General features: G+C 42.6%; 1 protein-coding gene across 8 annotated transcripts in view; it reads left to right on the top strand.

The window, feature by feature from the left end:
* CC2D2A (coiled-coil and C2 domain containing 2A) overlaps positions 1-22,696 on the top strand; it is a 112,035-nt gene that overhangs the window by 11,371 nt on the left and 77,968 nt on the right. For 7 of the 8 annotated variants that reach the window (XM_074321527.1, XM_019740860.2, XM_074321564.1 and 4 more), the window contains 5 exons: positions 14,558-14,646; positions 14,981-15,082; positions 17,921-18,022; positions 18,501-18,677; positions 21,812-21,971. In XM_074321527.1, coding sequence (XP_074177628.1) covers positions 14,558-14,646; positions 14,981-15,082; positions 17,921-18,022; positions 18,501-18,677; positions 21,812-21,971 — 630 coding nt within the window. The remainder of the gene's footprint in view (positions 1-14,557; positions 14,647-14,980; positions 15,083-17,920; positions 18,023-18,500; positions 18,678-21,811; positions 21,972-22,696) is intronic. The other variant, XM_074321540.1, reaches the window with a different exon arrangement.

The raw sequence follows: 22,696 nt of genomic DNA on the forward strand, positions 1-22,696 counted from the left end.
GAGGAACTATGGCTGACAGGTATGCAGGCATCTCTGTGGTAGAGTTTTGGGGGAAGAAGATTCCAGACAGAGCACTGAAAACACACAAATGTGTGCTGAAAACTGCGTCCAGAGCAAGGTGGAAGCAGCCATGTCTTTTGTGACCTCTCCTGGGAAATCACCACACCATTGCCATTTGTTAGAAGTATGTCACCAAGTCCAGCCCACCTTCCAGAGGAAGGAAATTAGGCTCCACCTTTTAAAGGGAGGTGTGTTAAATACATTTATGGACATGCTTTTAAACGACTACATTCATCTTTCTTGAAAACGCTTTGTGTCACTTTTCTACTCAGAAATCCAGAGTAAGCATCACATAAAATCCACACTCTTTTACTTGTTCTGGACTCTGAGACTGTGCAATCGGCACCTTCCCATGATGTTCCCACTCTGCCCCAATCTGTCTGCACTCTGGCCCCAGCCCCTAAATGCCTCGCGACCACCTGAGCATCCCAGGGCCTTGGTGCCCACTCACAGAAAGCTCCCCAGCCACCTTTTTATCATACTTGTGACGGAAAGGTAATAGAGATGTAACAGCTGAGGCCATGGACTTTGGTGTCAGACCAGTGTGGGTACCACTCTCTACCTGTCACTTTCTCATTTACTTGGCCAAGTTCCCCCACCTCCCTAAACTTCAGTTTCTTCATTTGCAAAATGGGGATGAGAATAGAATGCCCAATACCTCCATGGAGTTTATATTCCAGTTGGGGGATGAGAGGAAAAAAGGGAAAACAAGTGAAACAAACATGAGAAGTAGACCAGTGGCCGGTGGTGAGAAGTGCTATAGAGAAAGATGAAGCTGGACAGTGGAGGTGAGAGGAGGGGTTACTATATTATTAAAGGTCATTGGGGAAGGCCTCTCCAACAGGATGGTGTTGGAGCAGAGGCGTAAAGGAAACGCGAGATCCCTGAGGAACATGGCCTTAAAGCAAGAGTGTTGGTATATTCAAGGAGCAGCAAGGAGGCCAGAGTGGCTGACAGAGTGAGCAAGAGGGAAGAAGAAGAACTTAGTGAGAAGGAGGAAGGGAATCGTACCCAGCCTTGTGGGTCCTTGCACTTTCAACGCCAGTGGGATGACAGCCATGGGAGGCTTTGAGAGACAAGTGATCTGGCCAGACTTAGGCTGAAGGACGCTGTGCTGATTTCACTCTGGAGAGACCAGTTTGAGGGCACCAGCAAAGATCCAGGTGGAAGTGGTGGGGACTGGGCCCAGGGTAGCAGTGGAAGGGTGGGCAGAAGCGGGAGTCGGGGTGTCTACAAGGTGGAGCCAACAGGGTTCATTGCTGATTGAACAGGGATTGTGAAAGTAGGAAGGATGATGCCAAGGTTTTTGACTTGGGCAACTGGGAAAATGGAGGTGCCATTTGCAGCAAGAGGAGAGATGGCAGAAAGAACAGGCTAGGGCGTAGAAAGGAAGAAAGATCATGCAAAGTTTGAGATGCCTGTTGGAAATGGGCTGTAGAGATCTGGAGGTGGGGAGGGGAGGGTGGAGGCTGGGGAGGCCTTCGCTGACCTTCTGTGGAAAATAGCACTTTCCCACCTCATCACCCATTCTTTCCTGTCCCTTGATTCATTGTCTGTCAGAGCTCATGTCACCTCCTGGCTTGCTCCTCGTCACTGATTGTCTTCTCCATTCACCACGGAATGGAACTCCAGTGCCTAGGGAGATGCTTGCTCCATGGTGGGGGCTCGGTAAACATTTGTGGGCAACTCTGCCCTGGGCATAATAACACTTCTCAAGTCTTATAGCCATGTGGCAGAATCAGCTGATCTGTTAGTTACAGTGGAGCCAGACGGGCCAAGTGATCGGAGAGTATCTTCCACACTGTCCCCCACGTCCTTGCTCAGCTAGGATGTAAAGAGATGATTGGGGGGACAGGCTCTACCGTGAGTTCAAGTAGACTGGCTGCTTTTCGGAAAAAAATTCTCATCACTCAGGCACATTTCCTCCTTGACCCCTTTTATTTTTTTTCTTTCCATCGAAATAGGTAACACTATTTCCTCTGCTAACAGCTCCTCAGCCCGTCTATTAAGGCTTCATGTGAATAGTTATCAAAATAGCTTTTGATATTCTCAAAGTAAATGAAATGTCACTAAGACAAAGTGCCAAGTCTTAAGATCCTAAATGTAATACCTGTTGAGGCCTCTATTTTTCACTATGGAAATTCAAACATGCATGATGTAGATAAAATCCAGTGAACCTCATATGCCCACCACCAGATTCAAGGATTAACAAGATTTTGTCACATTTCTTCCAAGTATTTTTTTTTCTCTTTTTTTTTTGTCTTTGCCGGAATTTATATATATATATATATATGTATTTTTTATTCTTAATTGTGGTAAAACACACACACACACACCGTAAAATTATCTATCTTAATCATTTTTAAATGTACAGTTAACTCAGTAGAGTTAGCTATATTCACACTGTTGTACCACAAGTCTCCAGAAATATTTCATCTTGCAAAACTGAAACTTTATAATAAAAAATAACTCCCCATTTCCCCCTCTCCCTGACCCCTGGCAACCACCATTCTACTTTCTATTTCTATGCATTTGACTTTTTTAGATACCTCACATAAGTAGAACCATATAGCATTTGTCTTTGTGACTGGCTAAATTCACAAGTGTAGTGTCTTCAAGTCATCCATATTGTAGTATGTGACAGGGATTTCTTCCTTTTTAATGCTGAATAATATTCCATTGTATGTATAGGCCTCATTTCTCTTATCCATGCATCCTTCATGGACATTTGGGTTGCTTCTACCTCTTTCCTATTGCAAATAATGCTGCTATCGATGTGAATGTGCCAATGTCTCTTCAAGATCCTGCTCTTGATTCTTCTGGATAAATACCCAGAAGTGGGATTGCTGGGTCATAAAGTAGTTCTATTTTTAATTTTTTGAGAAACCTCTGTACTGTTTTCCATAGTGGCTGCAACATTTTACATTCCCGCCAACAGTGCACAAGCCTTCCAGTTTCTCCACATCCTTGCCAACTTCTTGAGATTTTCTGTTTGTTAGCTTTTATAGTAGCCTTCTTAAAGCCATCTTTTGATTTGCATTTCTCTGATGATTAGTAATGTTGACCGTCTTTTGATATATGACCATTTGTCTATGATGTTTGGAGAAATGTCTATCCTTTGTCCATTTCCTAATCGAGTTATGTGTTGAGTTGTGGGAGTTTTTTTATATATTCTGAATAATAACCCCCATCAGATGCATGATTTGCAATATTTTATCCCATTTCATAGTTTGCCTTTTTAACTCAATTGATGGTGTCCTTTGATGCACAGTTTTTCAGATTGAGGTAGTCCCATTTGTCTATTTCTGCTTTTGTTGCCTGTGCTTTTGGTGTCATGTCCAAGAAATTATTGCCAAACTCAGTGTCACGAAGATTTCCTCTGTGTTTTCTTCTAGAAGTTTTATAATTTTAGGTCTTCAATCCATTTTGAGTTTATTTTTCTATATGGTGTAAGGTAAGGGTCCACCTTTATTCTTTTGCACATGAATAGCCAGTTTCCCAACACCGTTTGTTGAAGAGACCATCCTTTTCACATTGAGTGGTCTTGGCATCCTTGTTGAAAATCATTTGACCATGTATGTTACTTTCATGACTTTCAGTCGTGGGACTTGAGCAATAACCTAATCTTCCTAAGCTAGGGGAGCCTCATTTATAAAATGGGGATACTAAAATCCTTGGCTTCGGGCAGCTGTTATCACAATGAAATCAGATGATGTGCAGAAAGCGCCCCACGGAGGGTCCTGCAGCTGGAAGAATTTGATGCCTCCTGCATGACTAACCAAAATATTTACCTTTCTTGACATGGCAGTACCAGGCTAAGATCCTTGCATGCATTACATTATTTAATTTCCAGAACAGTCTTATCATCAGGCATCGCTCTATAGATCAGAAAACAAAGGTTCAGGGGAACCACCAGCTAGAAGTGATGGAGAGAACTCAAACTCCAGTGTCTGGAACCTGTGTTCTCAGTTGCTACACTATGGCACCCACACCCACATCTTAACCCTGACTGGTCTTGGAAGTTAATGGCGTACAGTTGGCCACAGAAGGTACAATGGCAATGCTACAACCAGCACTGTCAACAGTGGCCCGCAGGGCCCCCAGGGGACTCTTCACTTGGGGCACAGAGTCAGCTAGAGTCTTCACAAGATTGTCAATCTGACTGTGCCTCATTTTTTTTGCCCAAAGAAAGTCAGGTAAATCACACAGCGTACTCTTCCTCTCTCCCTACCTAGACTAACTCTTTTTTTATTTGAGGTTTGTTTGTTTGTTTATCTTACCATAGCTACTTAACTTTCAAAATCAGTGTACATGTCACTTCCTTTGGGACGTTTCCCCGATGCCCCAGTGTGTGAGTAGACCTTCTCTGTTTCATGGCCGCTGTGCCCGCAGGAGCGTCTGAAGTCTCTTCTTACTGGTACACAGTCTCCTCTCTCCACTAGACTAGCAATCTTTGAAGGCAGAGACTGACTTTGGGCTCTGCTTAGCACAGCACTGGTACACAGATGGTACTCAGCAATGCTTACTGAGTGAACAGATGTCTCAAGCTGGCCTTTCTGCTTTGTATCCAAGGCTATGCTCTAGCTTAGGGGTGCTCACCTCGCACCCCAACTCCACACCCACCACACCCTTCCAACCAAGTCTGCTCTCCTGGGTCCAGATCTGTGATTTCCCAAACCTCTCATGGAGTGCTACCCCCCAGCTCTTCACCTTGAACCTGAGACCCTCTCTACACTGTAGCATTCCTACAGCATTCCAGTGTTGTCAAGTTCAGACTGCATTCAGACACCAGATACCAGCACCCCTGATATGTGTATGGCCTTCCCCACAGCACCAGGCACACACCCAGACGTGCCACCTCCCCAGTTAACCGCCACACAAGCTCATGCAGTGGAAGCTCTGGCTTCTAATTTGCTCTTCATGCTATATACGGGCAGGACATTCCAAGCAAAGAAAGCGTTTCACGGACCAGGCAGTAGTTCCAAATCAAATAAACATCCAGAAGAAAAGTGTACACACTGGCCCAGGATTCTAACTTGCACCATCTCTGTAGGGAGTAACTGTCAAATGTTAAGTAGTTTCTTATGAACATAAATTTCCTCATTACTGACATCTGTTTTCCATTCATTCATGTTAGTTTCTCTAATGAAAGCATCATTTCAGAGCCAGTTTCTCAGTATTGGTTGAAAACAAAGTTTGGAATCTGGTGAAATTTTATGCAAATGAAAGGAAATAGATAATTTCGTTTAGGCATATTTTTTAAAAGCCATCTAGATGTGGAGAGATGACCCAGCAAACAAATGTTAAAGGCATAGTATGTGACAGGAAGGAGACTGTCCAAAGGAGCTGGGTCTTGGGCAATCCTTGGAGCCCAAACAGCTGGAGAAGGGAAAGAACATTCTTGTCAAAGGATGCATACTGGGGACTGTACGAATGTCAAAAACTTCACCAGTGCTGGAGACACTACCTCACACGGCACTGAAGGGACAGGTATAAATAAATCGTATGTTGTATTATATAATTGCTTTTATTTTCTGGATATTATAATGTTTGACGTCTTTAAAAAAAAGAAAGAAAGGAAAAAGAAAAACCTTTCTGGTTGGGGAGAGACTCGCTAATTCTTTGAGACAACAAAGGGCCCAGATTGGAGCCTTTGATATGCAAACTAACCAAGCGAGAGCCCAACCTCCTCCATCTGGCCCCAGGAAGCAATAGTCCTCTATCTGAATCATCCAAGGCCAGGTACCAAGCCACTAGAGACCCTCATAGCTTAGAGCCCTCCAGAACTGTTCCAACTAACCAGTCCTAAACTGTTTTCCCTGTCCTGCCTTGTCTTTCCCTCGGAAACCCTAATAAAGGTTGTGGCCTCAGCTTTACCCCACTCCTGAGTGACGCCTCCTGGCTCTAGGACCTGGGAGTATAACGGACTTTGTTTCCTGAGCCTTCCTTCTGCCTCCTTGTGGCTGCATGTGACTGACCCGCTCATAAAAGAATACAAAACATACACATCATTATTGTTAGTTATCATGAAAGGCATTTTCCAGAAAACTCCTTTACAGCAAAATTCCCCGAGTCATCTCTCCCAATTTTTGTCGCCAGTCTTGAGACTCCTCCAACCTACCTCATATCTGCCCTCCCCACTGAAGTTCTTCTTGTTGACGTCACCCATGAATGCACATTTGCTAACTGCACTAGTCAGTGCTCCAGTCTTTACCTTACTTGCTTTCAGCATCATTTGTTGAGCTCTCCCCTCCCTCCTCCGTTTGTACTTTGCTTCCAGGCCTCCATTCTCCTGGTTTTCCATCTCACTCACTGGCCTACCTCTCAGTCTCCGAGCCTGGAGCACCCCAGGCTCAGGGCTTGGCCCTCTTTTCTTTATCAAGACTCATTCCCTTGGTCATCACAAGACTTCAAATTCTATCGTATAGATATTGTATGTATATCTGACCAGTCCCAAATTTTTACTTCCAACCTGGACACCTTTCATCCTAAATGTGCAACCACCTCCTACACATTCACTTTTGCATTTCTAAAAAGACAACACACTTTTTTAATAGCCTTATGGACATACAATTTGCATATCATAAAACTTATCCATTGTAAGTCTATAACTCAATAATGTTTAGTAAACCTGTAGACTTGTGGAATCATCGTCATAATTCTGTTTCAGAACATTTTCATCGCCTCAAACAGTTCCTGTCTGCCTATTTGCAGTTAACCCCCACTCCCACTCCCCAGCCGAGCCAAACATTACTTTGTTTTATATCCCTATAAATATGCCTTTTCTAGACATTTCATGTGAATAGAAACAGTGCTTCCCGTCTGGCTTCTTTCACTTTGCATGTTTTCTGAGATTCATAAATGTAGCATGTATCCACATTTTCTCCTTTTTATTGTGGAATTATGCATTGTGTGCAGAGACCACATTTTATTTATTTATTCACCTGTGGATGAACACTTGGGTTGTTTCCAGTTTGGGGCTGTTATGACTAAAGCTGCTGTGAACATTTGCAACATGTCTTTGTGTAGACATATGTTTCCATTCATCTTGAGAAGTAGTAGTATCTCTGGGTCAAATGATGAATTTATACTTAACTTTATAAGAAACTGCTGATCTGTTTTACAAAGTGGCTGTATCGTTTTCCTTCCCCGCCAACAGTTTGCAAGAGGTCCAGTTTCTCCACCTTTCTAACAATTGGTATTATCTGTCTTTAGTTATACTTTATAGTGTATGCATAGTGGTATTTCATTGGGCTTTTAACTTATATCTCCCTAATGATTAATGACAAATGATAGCCATTTGTATATCTTTCTAGTACAATGTCTGTTTAAATTTTACTTATCATTAACTAGATTCTTTTTCTTACTATAGAGTTGTAACGAGTTCCCTATATATTCTAGATACAAGTACTTTATCAGATATATAATTTTTCAAATATTGTCTCCAAGTAAATGTCTTGTCTTTTCATTTTTTTAATGATGTCTTTTCAAGTACAAAAGATTTTCATTCTGATAAAGTCAAATGTATCCCTTTTTTTCTATTATGGACTGTGCTTTGGGGATTGTAACTAAAAACTATTTGCCCAACCCAAGGTCATGATACTGTTCTCCTATATTTCCTTCTAGAAGCTTTATGCTTTTAGCTCTTATTCTTAGTTAAGTCTATGATCTATTGTGAGACAACTTAAATTTTACTCGACTGAAGCTGAGCTTCTGCTCTTTGCCCAGCCCCAACTATTTCTCCTGCAGTCATCTCTAGCTCTTCAAGCGGACATTTCCTTTTCTCTATTGCTTGGGTCAAAAACTTGTAGTCACAGTTAACTTCTGTCTTCCTATCTACTCACTTCCCATCTCCCTTAAGTCCTGTTTGCTCTAGCTTCAGGATATGTCCGTTTCTCACCACATCCCCCACTGCCACCCTGATCCAGGCCACCTTCCACTCTCATCTAGAGAAGTCAACAGCCTCCTGACTGATGTCCTTGCTTCCATTCTCAACCCACCAACCAGCGTGGTCTTAAGAAAACAAGGTCATGTCACTGCTCTGTTCAAATCCTTCAATGGCTCTCACCTGACTCAGAGTTAAAGCCAAATTCTGTAGGATGAGCTACTGTTTGTCTACCCCTTGTCTCTATGAGCTGATAACCTAGCATTCCATCTCCCGCCCCTTCTGTTCCCCGTTTCTGCTCTGGTCTCACATTAGGTGTGGCCCTGTCTCAGTCTTTATGCCAGATGCTACCTGTAGCTGCAACGCGCATTCCCTAGCTGTCCACATGGTTGGACCCCTCATTTCTTTCACCTGCTTTCATGTCATCTCGAAGCCCTTGCTTGGCCACTCTACTTATAGTTACAATAACTCTCCCTGCTGGCCCTCCTTTGCTTGGTCCTGCTTTATTTATCTCTATGCCACCTATCATCATCCAACATACTAAATATATTACTTGTTTGTGGTCCATCTTCCCCAACAGCAAGCACAGCCCATGAAGGTGGAGAGGGTTGTTTGTTTGAGTCACTTTTCTATCCCTCGTGTCTTGCACACATGACAGTACTCAATAAATATCTGTTAGCTGAATGCATGAAAAGTGGAGAAAAGATACCCTAATTTAGCACTTCCAAAATTGGGTTTGGTAGAATACTAATATCCTATCAGAGATTAACTCTTGCAAAAATATTCCAAGTTCAGAAGCTTTGCATAGCATTTCCCCTCTTGAAAGTTCATGAAGCTTGTTCTGAGACTATGTACCGATACCCCGCTGTCTCTCAATAGCAGTTCCTGGCCCTCTGGAATGCTGTTTGCATTTTTTCTATTCTGCCCAAGGTAATATGCAAGGTTCGACCCCAGGCCAAATTTTCACATCACAATAGATGATGTTCTTTGCCACCTTTCAGAGGCTCAGTCCTGTTGGAAGCCCACTTGCTCTATGCCATCACCATGGTGATGATGGAGCACAGGGATGTGGCAGGGCTGGCCAGCCCCGTCTGCCCAGGCTGATGACCCGTCTGAGTCAGCTCCAGCTGCTGTAGTGAAATGCCACAGACTGAGTGGCTTAAACAACAGACATTCATTTCTCACAGTCTGGAGGCTGAGAAGTCCAAGATCAAGGTGTCAGCCAATTCAGTTCCTTATAAGAGCCCTTTTCCTGGCTGGTAGATGGCCACCGTCTTGCTGTGTCCTCACATGGTAGACAGAGAGAGAGCCCTGGTCTCTCTTCCTCATCTTATAAGGACACTAATCCCATCATGGGGGCTCCACCCTCAAGGCCTCATCTAAACCTAATTACCTCTCAAATATCCCACCTCCAAATACCATCATATTGGGGGTTAGACCTTCAACATACGGATTTTGGGGGTACGGAAACCTTCAGTCCCTAAGCTTGGAACATGTGCTGAAGCACAAAGAAGAAGGAAGACACAGCAGGCAGAGCCAGAATCCTGAGGTCCCAGCACCCCTGAGCCCAAAGGAGACTCAGGTGCCAGAATAACAGCCCCAAGTTTTCAGTTAACATATCATGAAAAAGTTAATAAGACTGAAAGAAAGAACCTGAGCGTAAAAGAAAGTGACCTCCTGACCCCTCAGCAAACTTGAACTATAAGCAGTTCTGGGGCTTGAAACCCAGGGCTGAGCCTGCTGTTCTCAGTCTCTTTTGACTTTCATTTTGTATCATAAAATTTTCATAAGTGGCACTAGTCTAGTTTATAAAAACTAGAAAACCAGGAGAAAGAAATAGAAGAAAATAGTCACCCTAGTGACAACCACCATTAACCTTAGTCCCTTTCTTGGGGCTGGGATTTTTCTGCCTGACAGCTGAGGAAGTCCCACGTTCCCAGAGGGCTGACTGTGCTTGAAGGGATATCCCACACGCTTACATCCATATGAAGCTGGGAGAAGTTGGTGACAGTTGATCTGACTGTCCAACACATTACATTTTTCCTCTCAAGCCTTTAGGATATTGGCTGTGCTCCTCTCCAGTGTTTTCTCCTGAAGTCAAGCTGGCTTCTGTCCCATGCTCTCCCTGATCCCAATTCTATATGTACATCCCTGGAATTTTACAAAAGGGGGAAATTATCTACGATGGGGAACAGAGAGGCAGGAATAAAAAGGCAGTTCAGGCCAGCGCTCTCCCAACCCTTTTGTCTCCCATCCCTACAAGAACTGTGCCTGTAGGGAAGTTGCCATACAATTTTTTATCATACTTTTAAATATTACAAAAAAAATTTGTTTAAGGCCTATCGTAAATATGAATGTCTTAAAAGGAAACTTGTATCACTCTTAACATTATTCAAAAGGACCTAAATGGAACAGTGATTGGATAATCTCCATCATCTATTTTAAAAAAAAAGAACAAGCTCTCCCTGGACAGTTGGCAATTTTATGCCGTTCCCCTTTCTTCTTGAACGTCATTCTACTCCCCCCACAGAATGTTAAATAATATATTTCTATACTTACCAATCTTCTATTGCTCACCATGTTAACACACTGAAGTTTTGATTGAGCTATTATTATAATTAACAATAGTGCACAACATAAAGTTACTGTAAAATTTGGTAAACATTTATTAATTATAAAAGGTGCAATAAATAAAAACTTTTAGAAGTGTATTTAACTAGAGTAGGAAGGTGGGAGAGGTAGGCAATTAAACAAGAATCATCATGCTCATTTGTCTACGATCTATGGTATCCCCCAAGGTGTACACAGAGCTCTGGTCTAGGCAGCGAGATTCACAACAACGGCCTGGCAAGAAGCATGGGAATTTCTGCAAAAGTCGGGGGTAAAGGGGAGGACTTCTGGTTCGTGGAGGAAGGACCTTAGAAACCCACTTCTACATAGAAACAAAGAGATCGCATGAAGTTGGGAACAGAAAATGAGAAGATTAGAAAATGATTCCAAAATGGAATGCCTGTTTTATTAGAAGGTGGTTATGTTTTCTGGGGTTCAGGTATAATAGAAGTTATTAAGAGAAAACTGGAAAGCATCCATCATTTTATTAAGCCAGTAAGGAGAGAGAATGGGATACAGGGAGTATGGGTGATGGGAAAAGGGAGACAGAGCGCCAGGAAGATCTGGAAGCCATTTGCAATCATGAGGCTGATGAAGCCTTGAAATGAATGGGTTTGTGGGGAAGCCATTGAGTGTAATGTGGCTGAACGTGTAACCCCTGCTGCCTCTGAGGAAAAACGTCACTTTGTCAAGGAAATCCATATTTCATACTAATTGACAATATGTATATATTTTAGTGGAACGCCTTGAAAATCTTTCATACATAAGTTCTTGCATGCCCCAAGTCAATCTTCAATAATTTAAAAATTATTTTCAGCACACTCATTGCATTTGATGCTGTGGACAGTTCAGTCATGCCGGGTTTTCTTACTCGTGTCAAAGAGCCATTTTCTGAATGTGCCTCTCTATGTAACTGTGAAATCACACCCTTTCTCAAGCCTGGCAAAGGAATTCTTATCCTCAGGGAGGAAAAAATAGAGACAGGTTGAGATCACATCGTTGATTAGTAATGTAGTGGAGTAATTGACTATAATTTAGGGAAACATGTTTTATGAGGGCTGTCTTAGTATTTCCAGCCGCTTAAAGAAACACTGTACACCATAGTCTACCAAGCTAGAAGTGAAAGTATTTAATCCCTATTCATTATTATGTCAAAGGGAGCAAATTAGTACACGTGGCTTTCTGTGGATATCACGTTAGTGCTATTACCTTGAAGAAAAAAAGTCATCATCATGATCTGATTCCATCCAAATGAGGACTACATTTATTTTGTTTGAAATCCTTCACCCCCTCACGGTTCCTTTATCTGTTTTTCCTTCACTGCTTAATGCTACAAAGCGCCAGGTGCAGAAATCACCAACATGGGCCTTGCTCCCAAGGTGGTCACATTCTAGCTGGGAAAATGCTGCATCACCAGCTCGTTGTACAAACCTGACTTGGAAATCTTTATATCATCTAAATGCTGCTAGCAGGCTTGAAAAATAAAAATCAGGGAACAGCTACTTTTTAGCATTTCAAAAATTTTCAAGGTTTTTAAAACTAATACTAAAGAAACTAGTTTCTTGGCTCAGAAGAGAATGTGTAAGTAAAATCTCTTGTGTGTGTCTCTTTTGAAAAATAATTCATAAAATTATTCTAGTGAACCATGTATATATAGGCAGTAGTTATTTTAAGTAAATTTGAAAAACTGAAACTTTTTTTATAAAAAGGATGGGGAGTAAATAAACAAGATGCATTTTCATGTCCAAAGGCGTTTACTGTTAACTGTAAAAAGGTTTCTCTTTGGGGGCAGAAGCAAGGTGGCCAGTCAGCTGGTGAAGGGGGTGGCAAGGACGTTCAGACTAGACCCCTGCTTTACCTGCCCAAGCCATCCATACACTTAGCGACACTGCCCTGTGTGGCTGGGCACCACAGGACTGAGGGGTGGATTATTAATCAAATAACCACACAAAGACATAAATTAAAAATGTGACAAATGCAATAGAGGAAAAGCCTTTGGTCTCTGAGCATATATAACAGGGGATATGATCTACGGAATTACATGATCTTTAAATGGAAGTAATGGCTTGATTTTTTTTAAGTGAGTTAAGAGAGAATGCCAAAGGCCATTTCATTGAACTGACAGAGATTCTCTTAAAGAACTTGAACCTCAGCCCACACATGCAAGACTCTAATCATTACGGTGATTACTCATGGTCCACACATGGCATTGAATACATGGCATGGTTGGAGCCTGATCTAAATAAGATTTTATATCTTCTTATCACACAAAAGGAAGAAAGAACCACCTCCGAGACTGAGAGTCCAGGTGGCAGAGACGTGACTGTACAGCTCGGGACTGCGGTCTTTGTTTGCATAAAGCAGATGCCGAGGGAACCTGCAAGATTGTCGCAAACAGCGGCCTTTGCCTGTCATCTCCTCGTGTCCTTCTCTCCACCCCTTTTCCTTCTAATAAAATATCTGGCCTTCTCTTTTTCGTTCACCTGCTAGCCGCCCTCCCTTAACCATGCTGATGGCTACGAGTGTCAGAAAGGCTTTCTCACAACGTCAGCTTTCACCATGGTGGAAATGCTTCCGAAGTCTTTATCTTCAGGCCTTTCCCAGCGCTCGGTGTGCTAGACAAACACATGGTCATGTCCTACCAGCACTCAGACACGTGCTGTCTCCAAACAAAGTCACTGCGGTGTCAGCCAGGCTGGCTTTTCCTCCTCATTTCCCTTTTTCTCTCACTAGCCTCAAATCCCTAATCGCCTCGGTCAAAACCTCACACATCTCCACCTTCTCCTTCTTTGTCTGAACCAGGGGTCCTCCCACTTGAGTGTGTGATTCAGCAGGTCTGGGGCACGGCCTGAGAATGTGCATGTCTAACAAACAAGTGCTGCTCAGTGTTGCTGCCGCCATGAGAACCACAGTGCCCTGTCGCCCTGTCATCACTAGGTCCTTTTGTCTTTCCCGCCTTGCCTCGTGGCCTCTTCCCACTGACTCCCTCCCTTTTTATCTCCTCAGGACATCCTAGCTGGGGTCCCTGGTGCCCCACCCCCTCACCCCAACCGTCCAGTACCTCAGCTGCGGCCTCTCTCTCTACATGTTTCAAGACATCCCCACTGCTTGGGGAAAATAGTCTAGACTCCTAATGTGACTTCGGAGGTTCCCCATCACTGCACCCCAACCTCCTTCTAAGATCTGCTCCCCTGCTTCATCCCAGTAGAGCCCCTCTGCTCCAAGCACGATAACATCCATTTCCCAAAACACTTCGTTTTCTTTCTACTTCTTTCACAACGGTTTAGAGCATTTGGAGATGATAGAACTGGGACCAAATGCCAAGCATTCCACAACCTAGGTGTGTGACAGTAGAGCCAGAGGACCTCAGAGTCTTCATCTTCCAGATACCTGTAATAACCCATGTGCCCTCCTAGCAGGGATGGCATAAGATTAATGGGAACATGCATTCAACACGTGCATCACAATGCCTGGCACAGAATAGCTGCAGAACATTTCACAATATTTACACATATATTTAACAGTCTGTACAAAATGTATGTTGTCTCAATGCTCAAAGCTATGACCTGGGTCTATAAAAAAGTGTTCTCTGATTAAAGTTTCTCAGTGTGGTTGAGTTGAACCCTGAAACCCCAAACTTATTAGCCATCCATTCACCTAACAAGCCTGCTTCTCAAATCAACAAATTTGAGAGCCTCTTCCCCATGGTAATTGAATTAGTGAGTGTGTCTGGCCTTGAATAGTCATGTGTCATTCGTTTTATTCTTAGTTAAGTCGATATGACAGTCCTGGCAGGACCAAGATTTTCACTGTTAGTCTCAAAGTAGCCAAGACATGTACTTATTACGTCAAATGGATAGTTGTCAGTGTTATTTCACATTTGCTTATGTAAAGTTCTAAATTTGCAAAATAAAATTACATCCTCTTGTTATTTTTTAAATCTAATCTTCCCTCTGGAAAAAAAAAGTGTTGTTTTAAAGTAATTTTCTTATATTTTTTTAGGCTTACCTCCAATTCCTTCAGCTTCCAGAACGGGCTTTGCAGAATTTTCCATGAGAGAACGCATGAGGGAGAAGTTACAAGCTGCAAGGGTGAGAGAAACAACATGAATATTTTGTTCAGTGCTGATTGCAATTCTCCAGGTCTTGTCTCGCTTGCTTGTTTTGCTCAAAATTGCATGGATTTGAATACCGTTAAATGTGTTTTTCATGTTTTAAATGTTAATGTAGTATTGAACATTGGCACAGATGAAAATTATGCTTCAGAAGAACTTAATGTCACTTTTCTAAACCACTTTACTTGCTCTTATCACTTAAAGATGTACAGTGTGTATTTTTTTACTGATTATTGTCCATCGAGATGTTGCCTGTGGTTTTCAGAGCATTACTGACCTTATGTAGTAGTAATTTTCTGTTTGACTTTTAGTCCAAAGCAGAAAGTGCATTGCTGCAGGAAACCCCCACCCCTCGGCCCAGGCGCTTACAAAGTCCTAGCAAGAAAGAACTGGAGACTGCATTTGGCACAGAGGTGAGAAATGGGCCATCCCTGCTTTATGATCAAAGACAGTGAAGCACAATATAAAATTTCCAGCAAAAATTCTGAACACAGCTCTGCACAGAGGAGGTGTTCAATACTTATTAATAATTATAATCGCTGCTATTGATAGAATACTACTCGGTGACAGGCATGTTGCCAAGTCTATTTCCCATGTTATGACATGTCATTATCCAAACAGCCCTGTGGGGGGGGTATTATTATTTTCATTCTCATTTGACAGATGAGCAAACTGAAGTTCAGTGCAGGTGCTAAGCCATCCCCCGGTTACAGAGCATGTATGGGTTTGATCCCAGCTCCATCTCATTCTCAGTCTGTCTCACAGGTCAGAGTTGCAGGATCCATGGATCTTGCTGGAAAACAGAGAGAGAGAGAGAAGAGAGGGACCAGATGGTGGGGGCCTTGAATGTTACACTAAGGAGCAGCCGTGCAAAGCTATTGATGATGGATGAGGAGGTGGTTTGGATGCATTGGAATTATGTGTTCACATCTGAGGTGCTGGGGGCATCTCAATGTGTGCTCCTCTAGAGATGTACTTAGAGGACCAGGCCTGGAGAAAGAGCTTTAGGAGCAGTTCTGCTGTGATGTGTTTGGAAGTTTTGAGAATGCCTTTGTTTCCTGGGGGAAAGAAGACTGAATGAGGAGGGTCTTGACACTTGGAGAAAAACTTACAGTAAAGATGCATGAGGCAGACATGAAGCCAGTAAAAGATAGAAAGACTTGTCAGGGATGTAGATGAAACACAAGCTGGTAAGAGGGCAGAAGAAGGAAGGGGAGGAATGACAGAGCAAATGGCTCAGTGGAGTGTTTTCAAGCCAAACCAATTGTTTAATGTTGACGATGATGATGGTTTGGGGGATTCTCACCAGTGAGAGAAAGAAGCATAGGCTTTGGGAATATTTTTTAGACGATGATTTTTCTATGATGAGATGTTATAAAAATTTAATCTCTGTCCATCCCAAACAAGCCAAAGATTGCATGATTCTAAGGAAAGTTGCAGCCACACTCATGTGTTACGGTCTGTGGTTCTTTAGTGGAATGGCTTTGTGACAATTTGCTACTGCATTTTACTAAGAAGACATTTCTTTTTCTCTTATTCCAATTTATTCTTTTCCTCATAAGAGCCACAATTTTAAAATATTGGAAAATAAAGAAAAACTACCTAAAATCCCATCAGCTTGACACAAACACTTAGGTTATTTTGGCCAGTGTGTGAGTCTCAGCATCTCGCCAAGTGGACTAAGTGACAGGAGAGTCTGATCTCTTATATCTGGCCTTGTCTAATACCTCCCGATTGAAAATCAGCTCTCACTTGTCCATGGGCAATGGATATGATATCCCAAATAAAGCTGGAAGTTTTAGAAGTACAATATACTCTTGGCTTACAGGGGATTTATTTCTCCTGAGCAGGACCTTGAGCTATACACCTATTATATCCCCTAAAAGCCATTCCTAGCATTGAGGCAAACATCAGTGGCCTTGTCTTTAGACTTGATCTCAGGTCCCTAAGGGAACATCCACTCACAAGCACATTTCTTCATGCATATACTTCAACCCAGAAGGAATATCTAAAAAGTGGTCCATTAATGTTCTCTGGAGCAAAGTGTATAGTAGCACACGAGGGTCCCAGATGCTGGACTTCAACTGTCCAGTATGAAATGCTGGCAAGCTCACTCACTAGCTCTGTGACCTTGGACATGTCATTTATTAACTTGCTGGACCCCACTTTCCTAGTCTGTGAAATAAGGATACTACCAGAACGTAATTCTTGGTATTGTGTTGAGGATTCAATGATTTCATACATGGTACAGGGTTTCAAACAGCACCTGTCACATGGTAAGGCCTCTCTTTGTAAGTATTAGCTAATGTTAGAAGCTATAGAGTCTGAGAAAAAGAGAAACTGGTTAGGAATACTTTGGTCAGTAATCTAAATTCACCAACACAAACCTGTGCTTACTTTCTTTAGCATTTCTTTTCACTTTATACTCAGTAACTTCCAATAAAAGAACAAAGCCAAACACAAATTTCCAAGAACACATACATTCCCAGGTGGAAATAATACAGAACATTTGAAAACCTGGCCTGACCAAAATGTCTCTCTCTGTGAGCCTGGTCCAGTGTCCCAGGTCACCCTAGATCTGATCCCTTGACACCCTCTACCTGTTGTCCAGGTAGATATGGGAGGACTCCTTCCTGCCAGGTGTCCAATTGGCTCTGAAGTCACTGTGATGACGGTCACAGCCCACCCTCGAGGATCCCAGACATGGAAACAGGCACAGAGGTACAGGGTGGCTGAGTTCTGTGGTGGGTGCTAGATGAATAGAAGAGAGATGAGGATGAGGTGGGAACAGTACCTGGTACACTGGCTTCCAGAGGAGAGAAGGAACATGCAGGAATGTCATCACCTCAAGACAGCACAGGCTCAGCTTCCAGTGGGGACAACAGGTCCCAAGGTTCACAGAAGGACAGGCCATGTGCTCTGGAGTGTGTATGTCGGACTTATTTACAATCAGATATTATTGATGCTTGTCTTCATATACTGAAATGATCCTCTGTGGACTGGAGAGTCTATTGATTTCATGTTAGGGTTCGTTGAGTATAAAATTTTATATTTGTTTAGTCCTGAGAGAGACAGAGCTGAGTAAGAAAATATTTAGCAACCTTAAGCTTCAAATATCTTTGACATCTGTCTGCATTTCACTGCTTAGGAACATTGATCAGAAGATAAGTCTTGTGAGGGTTAATGCTTGTTTCACACCATACTTAGTTTCTTGACTTAAATGGTGTATTTATCATTTTTCACTCATCTAGCCAGGTAGAGAGGTACAAAGGACTCAACAAGAAGATGACTCCCAGAGTTATTCCAGAGTGAAGTTCCGCGATTCTGTACGAAAAATCAGGTCTAAACCCCCGGTAAGAAATCCTGTCTTTTAAAATCATGCTTGCTTTAAATAATGCACAGTTTAAATCATGGTTTTTGTTGGTTTGTTTGTATTTTTCAAAAATATCCAATGGGAGATGACGATATGACAGGACATGACCTAACTAATGCCTACTGACATGGAGTATGTAAGAAAAACGTATGAGAAATAATCCCTATTTTCAAAATCCTGGGCTGCTATCATAATATATTTACGTGCTTGTGCTTGTGGGAGTATAAATAATGGCTGGTTCATAAAAAGGTAATTCATTAAAGACACTTATTAAAGGAGGCCACCAACTGCCTCTTGCGCTTATTAAAGCTCATTACCAGTAATCTCGTACCATCAAGGAAGGGCCTAAGCTTACGATGCCCAGAATGTGCCTGATGCCATTAGCATCAAGCCAGCTGACAGTGAACTATGAAGAGCTCATTGCAGCTTTTAAAATCTGAAACCCTGTTGCTCCTTAGGTTCCGCCTGGCTTCCCTTCCGCTGAAGAAGCCTATAACTTCTTCACTTTCAACTTTGATCCTGAACCTGAGGAATCAGAGGAAAAACCCAAAGCAAGAAATAGAGATGCAACCAATCAAGAGGAGGAGGAAGGAGAGGAAGAAGAGCCCCCTGTGCGAGAAGGAGTAAACAAAATGGTAGTTAATATTCTGATGGTAACGAGGAGACAGATGGCAGTGATGAAGAGGATGATGATGGTAGGCTAGCCAGGAGGAAAGTGGCTGAGGACAACTCTGCCACCACCACGTAGAACAGCTGCTCATTCGTGTCTTAGTTGAAAGCCATGCGAGTACTAAGTTCTTTCTAGTACTTTCTGTAGCCTTTGATTTCACCCCATAATTTGGGTAGAGAGGGCCTTGATTAAATCTGTCCATCTTTCTTTTGTGGGGGAAAAGAAAGGCAGAACAATGTAGCTTGCAGATTTGTCTTAGCAGACTCTACAGGATGATTAGTGTTCATTTCATATGCAAACTGTTGGCCTCCCATAGGCAAATGAAGCCTTGCTCTCTCCCCACAACCTTACAAGCAGGCAACCAAACTACAACTCAGATTCCATAATTGTGGGTGGTGTGTGAAAGATAGAAGAAAACATGCCAGTAAAACAACTGTGCTAAGGACTTGAATAGACATCTCTCTAAAGACAATATACAAATGGCCAATAAGCACATGCAAAGATGCTTATTTGACTAGTCATTAGAGAAATGCAAATCAAAGCCACAATAAAATACCACTTTAGACAAATTAGAATGGCTATTATTGAAAAGAAAAGAAAAGAACAAGTATTGGCAAGAATGTGGAGAAATTGGACCCTTGTGCATTGCTAATAGGAATGTAAAGTGGTACAGCCACTGCGAACAGCACTATGGAGGTTCCTCAAAAATTTAAACATAGGACTACCATGTGCTCCAGCAACCCCATTTCTGGGTATATGCCCAGAAGAATTAAAAGCAGGGACTCCAACAGATACTTGTACACCTATGTTCATAAATGCATCATTCACAATAGCCAAAAGGTAGAAGCAACCCAAGTGTCCATGAATAGATTCAGAGATAAAATAGGGCACATACCTACAATGGAATATTATTCAGCATTAAGAAGGAAGGAAATTCTGACACATGCTACAACACAGATGAAACTTGAGGACATTATACTCAGCGGAATAAGCCGGTTATAAAAAGGGCAAATATTGTGTCATTCCACTTGCATGAGGTACGTAGAGTTGTCCAATTCATGGAGACAGAAAGTAGAAGGGTGGTTCCCAGGCTCTGGGAGCGGGTAAGCATGAGGAGTTTGACTGTGTAATGGGACCTAGTTTTCATTGTGAAGATAAAAAACGTTCTGGACATTGATGGTAGTGATAATTGCACAACAATGTGAGTGTACTTAATGCCACAGAACTGTACACTTACAACGGACAAAATGGTAAATTTTATGTTACTTACATTTTACTACATTAAAGAAATGAAAAGGAAGACACTCCAGAATGTTTCAGAATTTGCACAGTTGGCCTAGTTCTATGCTTAACTTTTAATCACCTCCCTTGCAAAATGCCTCCCAGGAACGTAATTTCTTACCTAGGTCTCTGGAAGCTTGGGAATACGTCAGCTTGTTCTAGGATAATTGTTTTACAAATCAATGTTCAGCTCGTTCTGCCTCATAATCTCTCGGGAGGTTGCAGACAGGTGGCCAAGATGGCAGTCACCTGAAGGTTGGACCGAGTCGGGAAGTTTTCCTTCCAAGACACTCACTCATCTGCCCGGCATTACTGAGGGGAGGCCCCAGTTCAGACCTCCCCATAAAGCTGCTGAGTGTCCCTATGACGTGACAGCTGGTTTCCCCCAAAGCTAGTGACCTGAGAGAAAGCAAAACCTGGGGTCAGAAGCTACCCGGCCACACGTGTATTTTACTCACTGGCAGCAAGTCACCCACACGGAAAGGGAGAAGAATCAGGGGCCACCATTGGAAGGCAGGATGACCAACAAATTCATGGGCTTCTACTTAAATCATAACTTCTCTCCAAAAGCCACTTCTCTTTCCTTTTGCATTTTCTCCCCTGGAATCTGTGTTCCTAGAACGGACCTCTTAAATCATACGTACTTCGAGTCCACGCTCTGGTCTAACCTGACGCTTTTTGTATTTTCACACTCAAAGTGGATTCAGTCTTTCTGCTGGAAGTTTTAGATCATCTGCAGACCCCTTGACTAGCTTCCTTTTTCTGTCTTTTCTGCAATTTTTCTTAGTGTTTGTGCCTTTGCTCACCACGAAGCAGAGGTGGGGTAGAAGCAAGAAAAATCACACACTGAAATTATGGGTTTTTCCTCCTTTTCCTTGTTTGAGGTTTTTGGCATTCTCAGCTTTCAGGTTATGCTGAGAGCTTGGTTACACTGTAGATTTACTTCCCCTTATTGTTTTGTATACTTGGGGAGGAAATACTAGGAGGCAGGTAGCTAGGCTGCCACCAGTGTCTTCCGTTATCTGCAAGTCTCCACAGGACTTTGAAAGATATTGCTCATAAATGGGCACCAGGCTTAACATTTAAAAAGAAGAAGGGAAAGGAGAAAAAGAAGAAGGAGAAAAATAAGAGGGAAAAGCCGAAGAGGAAGAAAGAGAAAGAGAAGAAAAAATCAGAGAAGTTTGGGAAATAAACAACATTAACACACTCTGTGCTTAGAATTTTTATATGCGCCATTTATTTTTATCCTCACAAAATCCAAAAAGGTAATCTCTATGAACACCCCCATTTTACCGCTGAGAAAATTAAGGACCAGAAGGGCAGCTAAGCTCCCTGAAGTCGCCAGGCAGCTGGGGCGAAGCTGGGATTCAAGCCCAGGCTGTCTGAGCAGAGCGGGAACCTCTACCCTTGGTGCCTTTGCAATGGGGGGGAGGGGGTGTGGCGGTGCCAGGGGGCAGCTTAGGATGCTATGTAACCCACGCTCTTTAAATAAATGTCACTAAATAGATACCCTCTGAGGAGGCCAGAGGTAGTGAGGTTTCAATTGCTCCACTCAGCATGTTTCTTCTGACTTCAGCCCATTGTGATTTGGACATTTTCCAAGTACGTGGATCAGTGAAAAACAAAGAAAATCCACTTGGTAAATATGAAAGGCCATGTAGTTTTACACTTTCATTAAAAAAAAAAAAAGATAAACAAAAGGGGAAAGATAACTTTAGGGTATACTGTTTGATGAGTTTAATTTCTTTAATTATTTTTTCTACGTAAACCCATCATCTTAGCACAATTTTTTTTTTCTTGTTTTTTAACATGATGCAGGATGAAGAAGAGATGCTTACTGATAAAGATGCCGAGGACTTCCTATTGGGCTTAGACCACGCGGCTGGGGATTTCGTGGCAGTTGGACCTGCAGACTATGAAAGCGCCCATGCTCGGCTGCAGGAGAAAGAAATCCTTTTCGTACCCAGCAGGCGGACAGGTACTGGCTCTTTCTATCTTCCGGCTCAACTGCATTTTCTTTCGAATGAAATGACTGGTGTCTAAGGTGCCCAATTGCCACCACTGATCCCAATTTCTAATCTGATTTAATCCAAACATAAATTCAGACAAAAAATGTAGAACATGGATAAATATCTATTCAACCACCACTTACTGACGCAGGAGACATCTCAGGATGCCATGGGAGCCCCTTCATCACATCAGTGACAAGTGCTGAAGGCTGAGCGGATATGAGACTCGGAGATTCAGGCGAGGAAAAGGCACAGCTGTTTCATACTCTACTCACGCCCAATATTCTAGAACACTTCTGTGCCCAGAGGTGTGCGTTTTTACCTACAACAACCAATTCTCCAACACCAATTGTGTGTCCTACAATTCCATTCTGACACAGTCTACCAGGGGTTAGCGCAGAACTCACAAAGTATTCAGTCCCTCAAGACTTCCTGCTACTTCAGATGCCAACGGCGAGCCGCGAGTTCCCAGGTTACACACATTTCTACTCAACTTTGCTACAAACCAGGCGTTCCCATGACTCCCTCTTCAGGTTCCATAATTTGATATAACACTCCATAGAACTCAAGGAAACACTTAGATTTACTAGTTAATTACATAATAAAGGCTATGATAGAGAATACAGGTAAAGAGATGCATAGGGCAAGGTATGTGGGAAGGGGCACGGAGCTTCCAGCCCACACTAGGCACACC

The sequence above is a fragment of the Rhinolophus sinicus genome, linkage group LG02, assembly GCF_036562045.2.
Source record: "Rhinolophus sinicus isolate RSC01 linkage group LG02, ASM3656204v1, whole genome shotgun sequence".
NCBI lineage: Eukaryota > Metazoa > Chordata > Mammalia > Chiroptera > Rhinolophidae > Rhinolophus > Rhinolophus sinicus.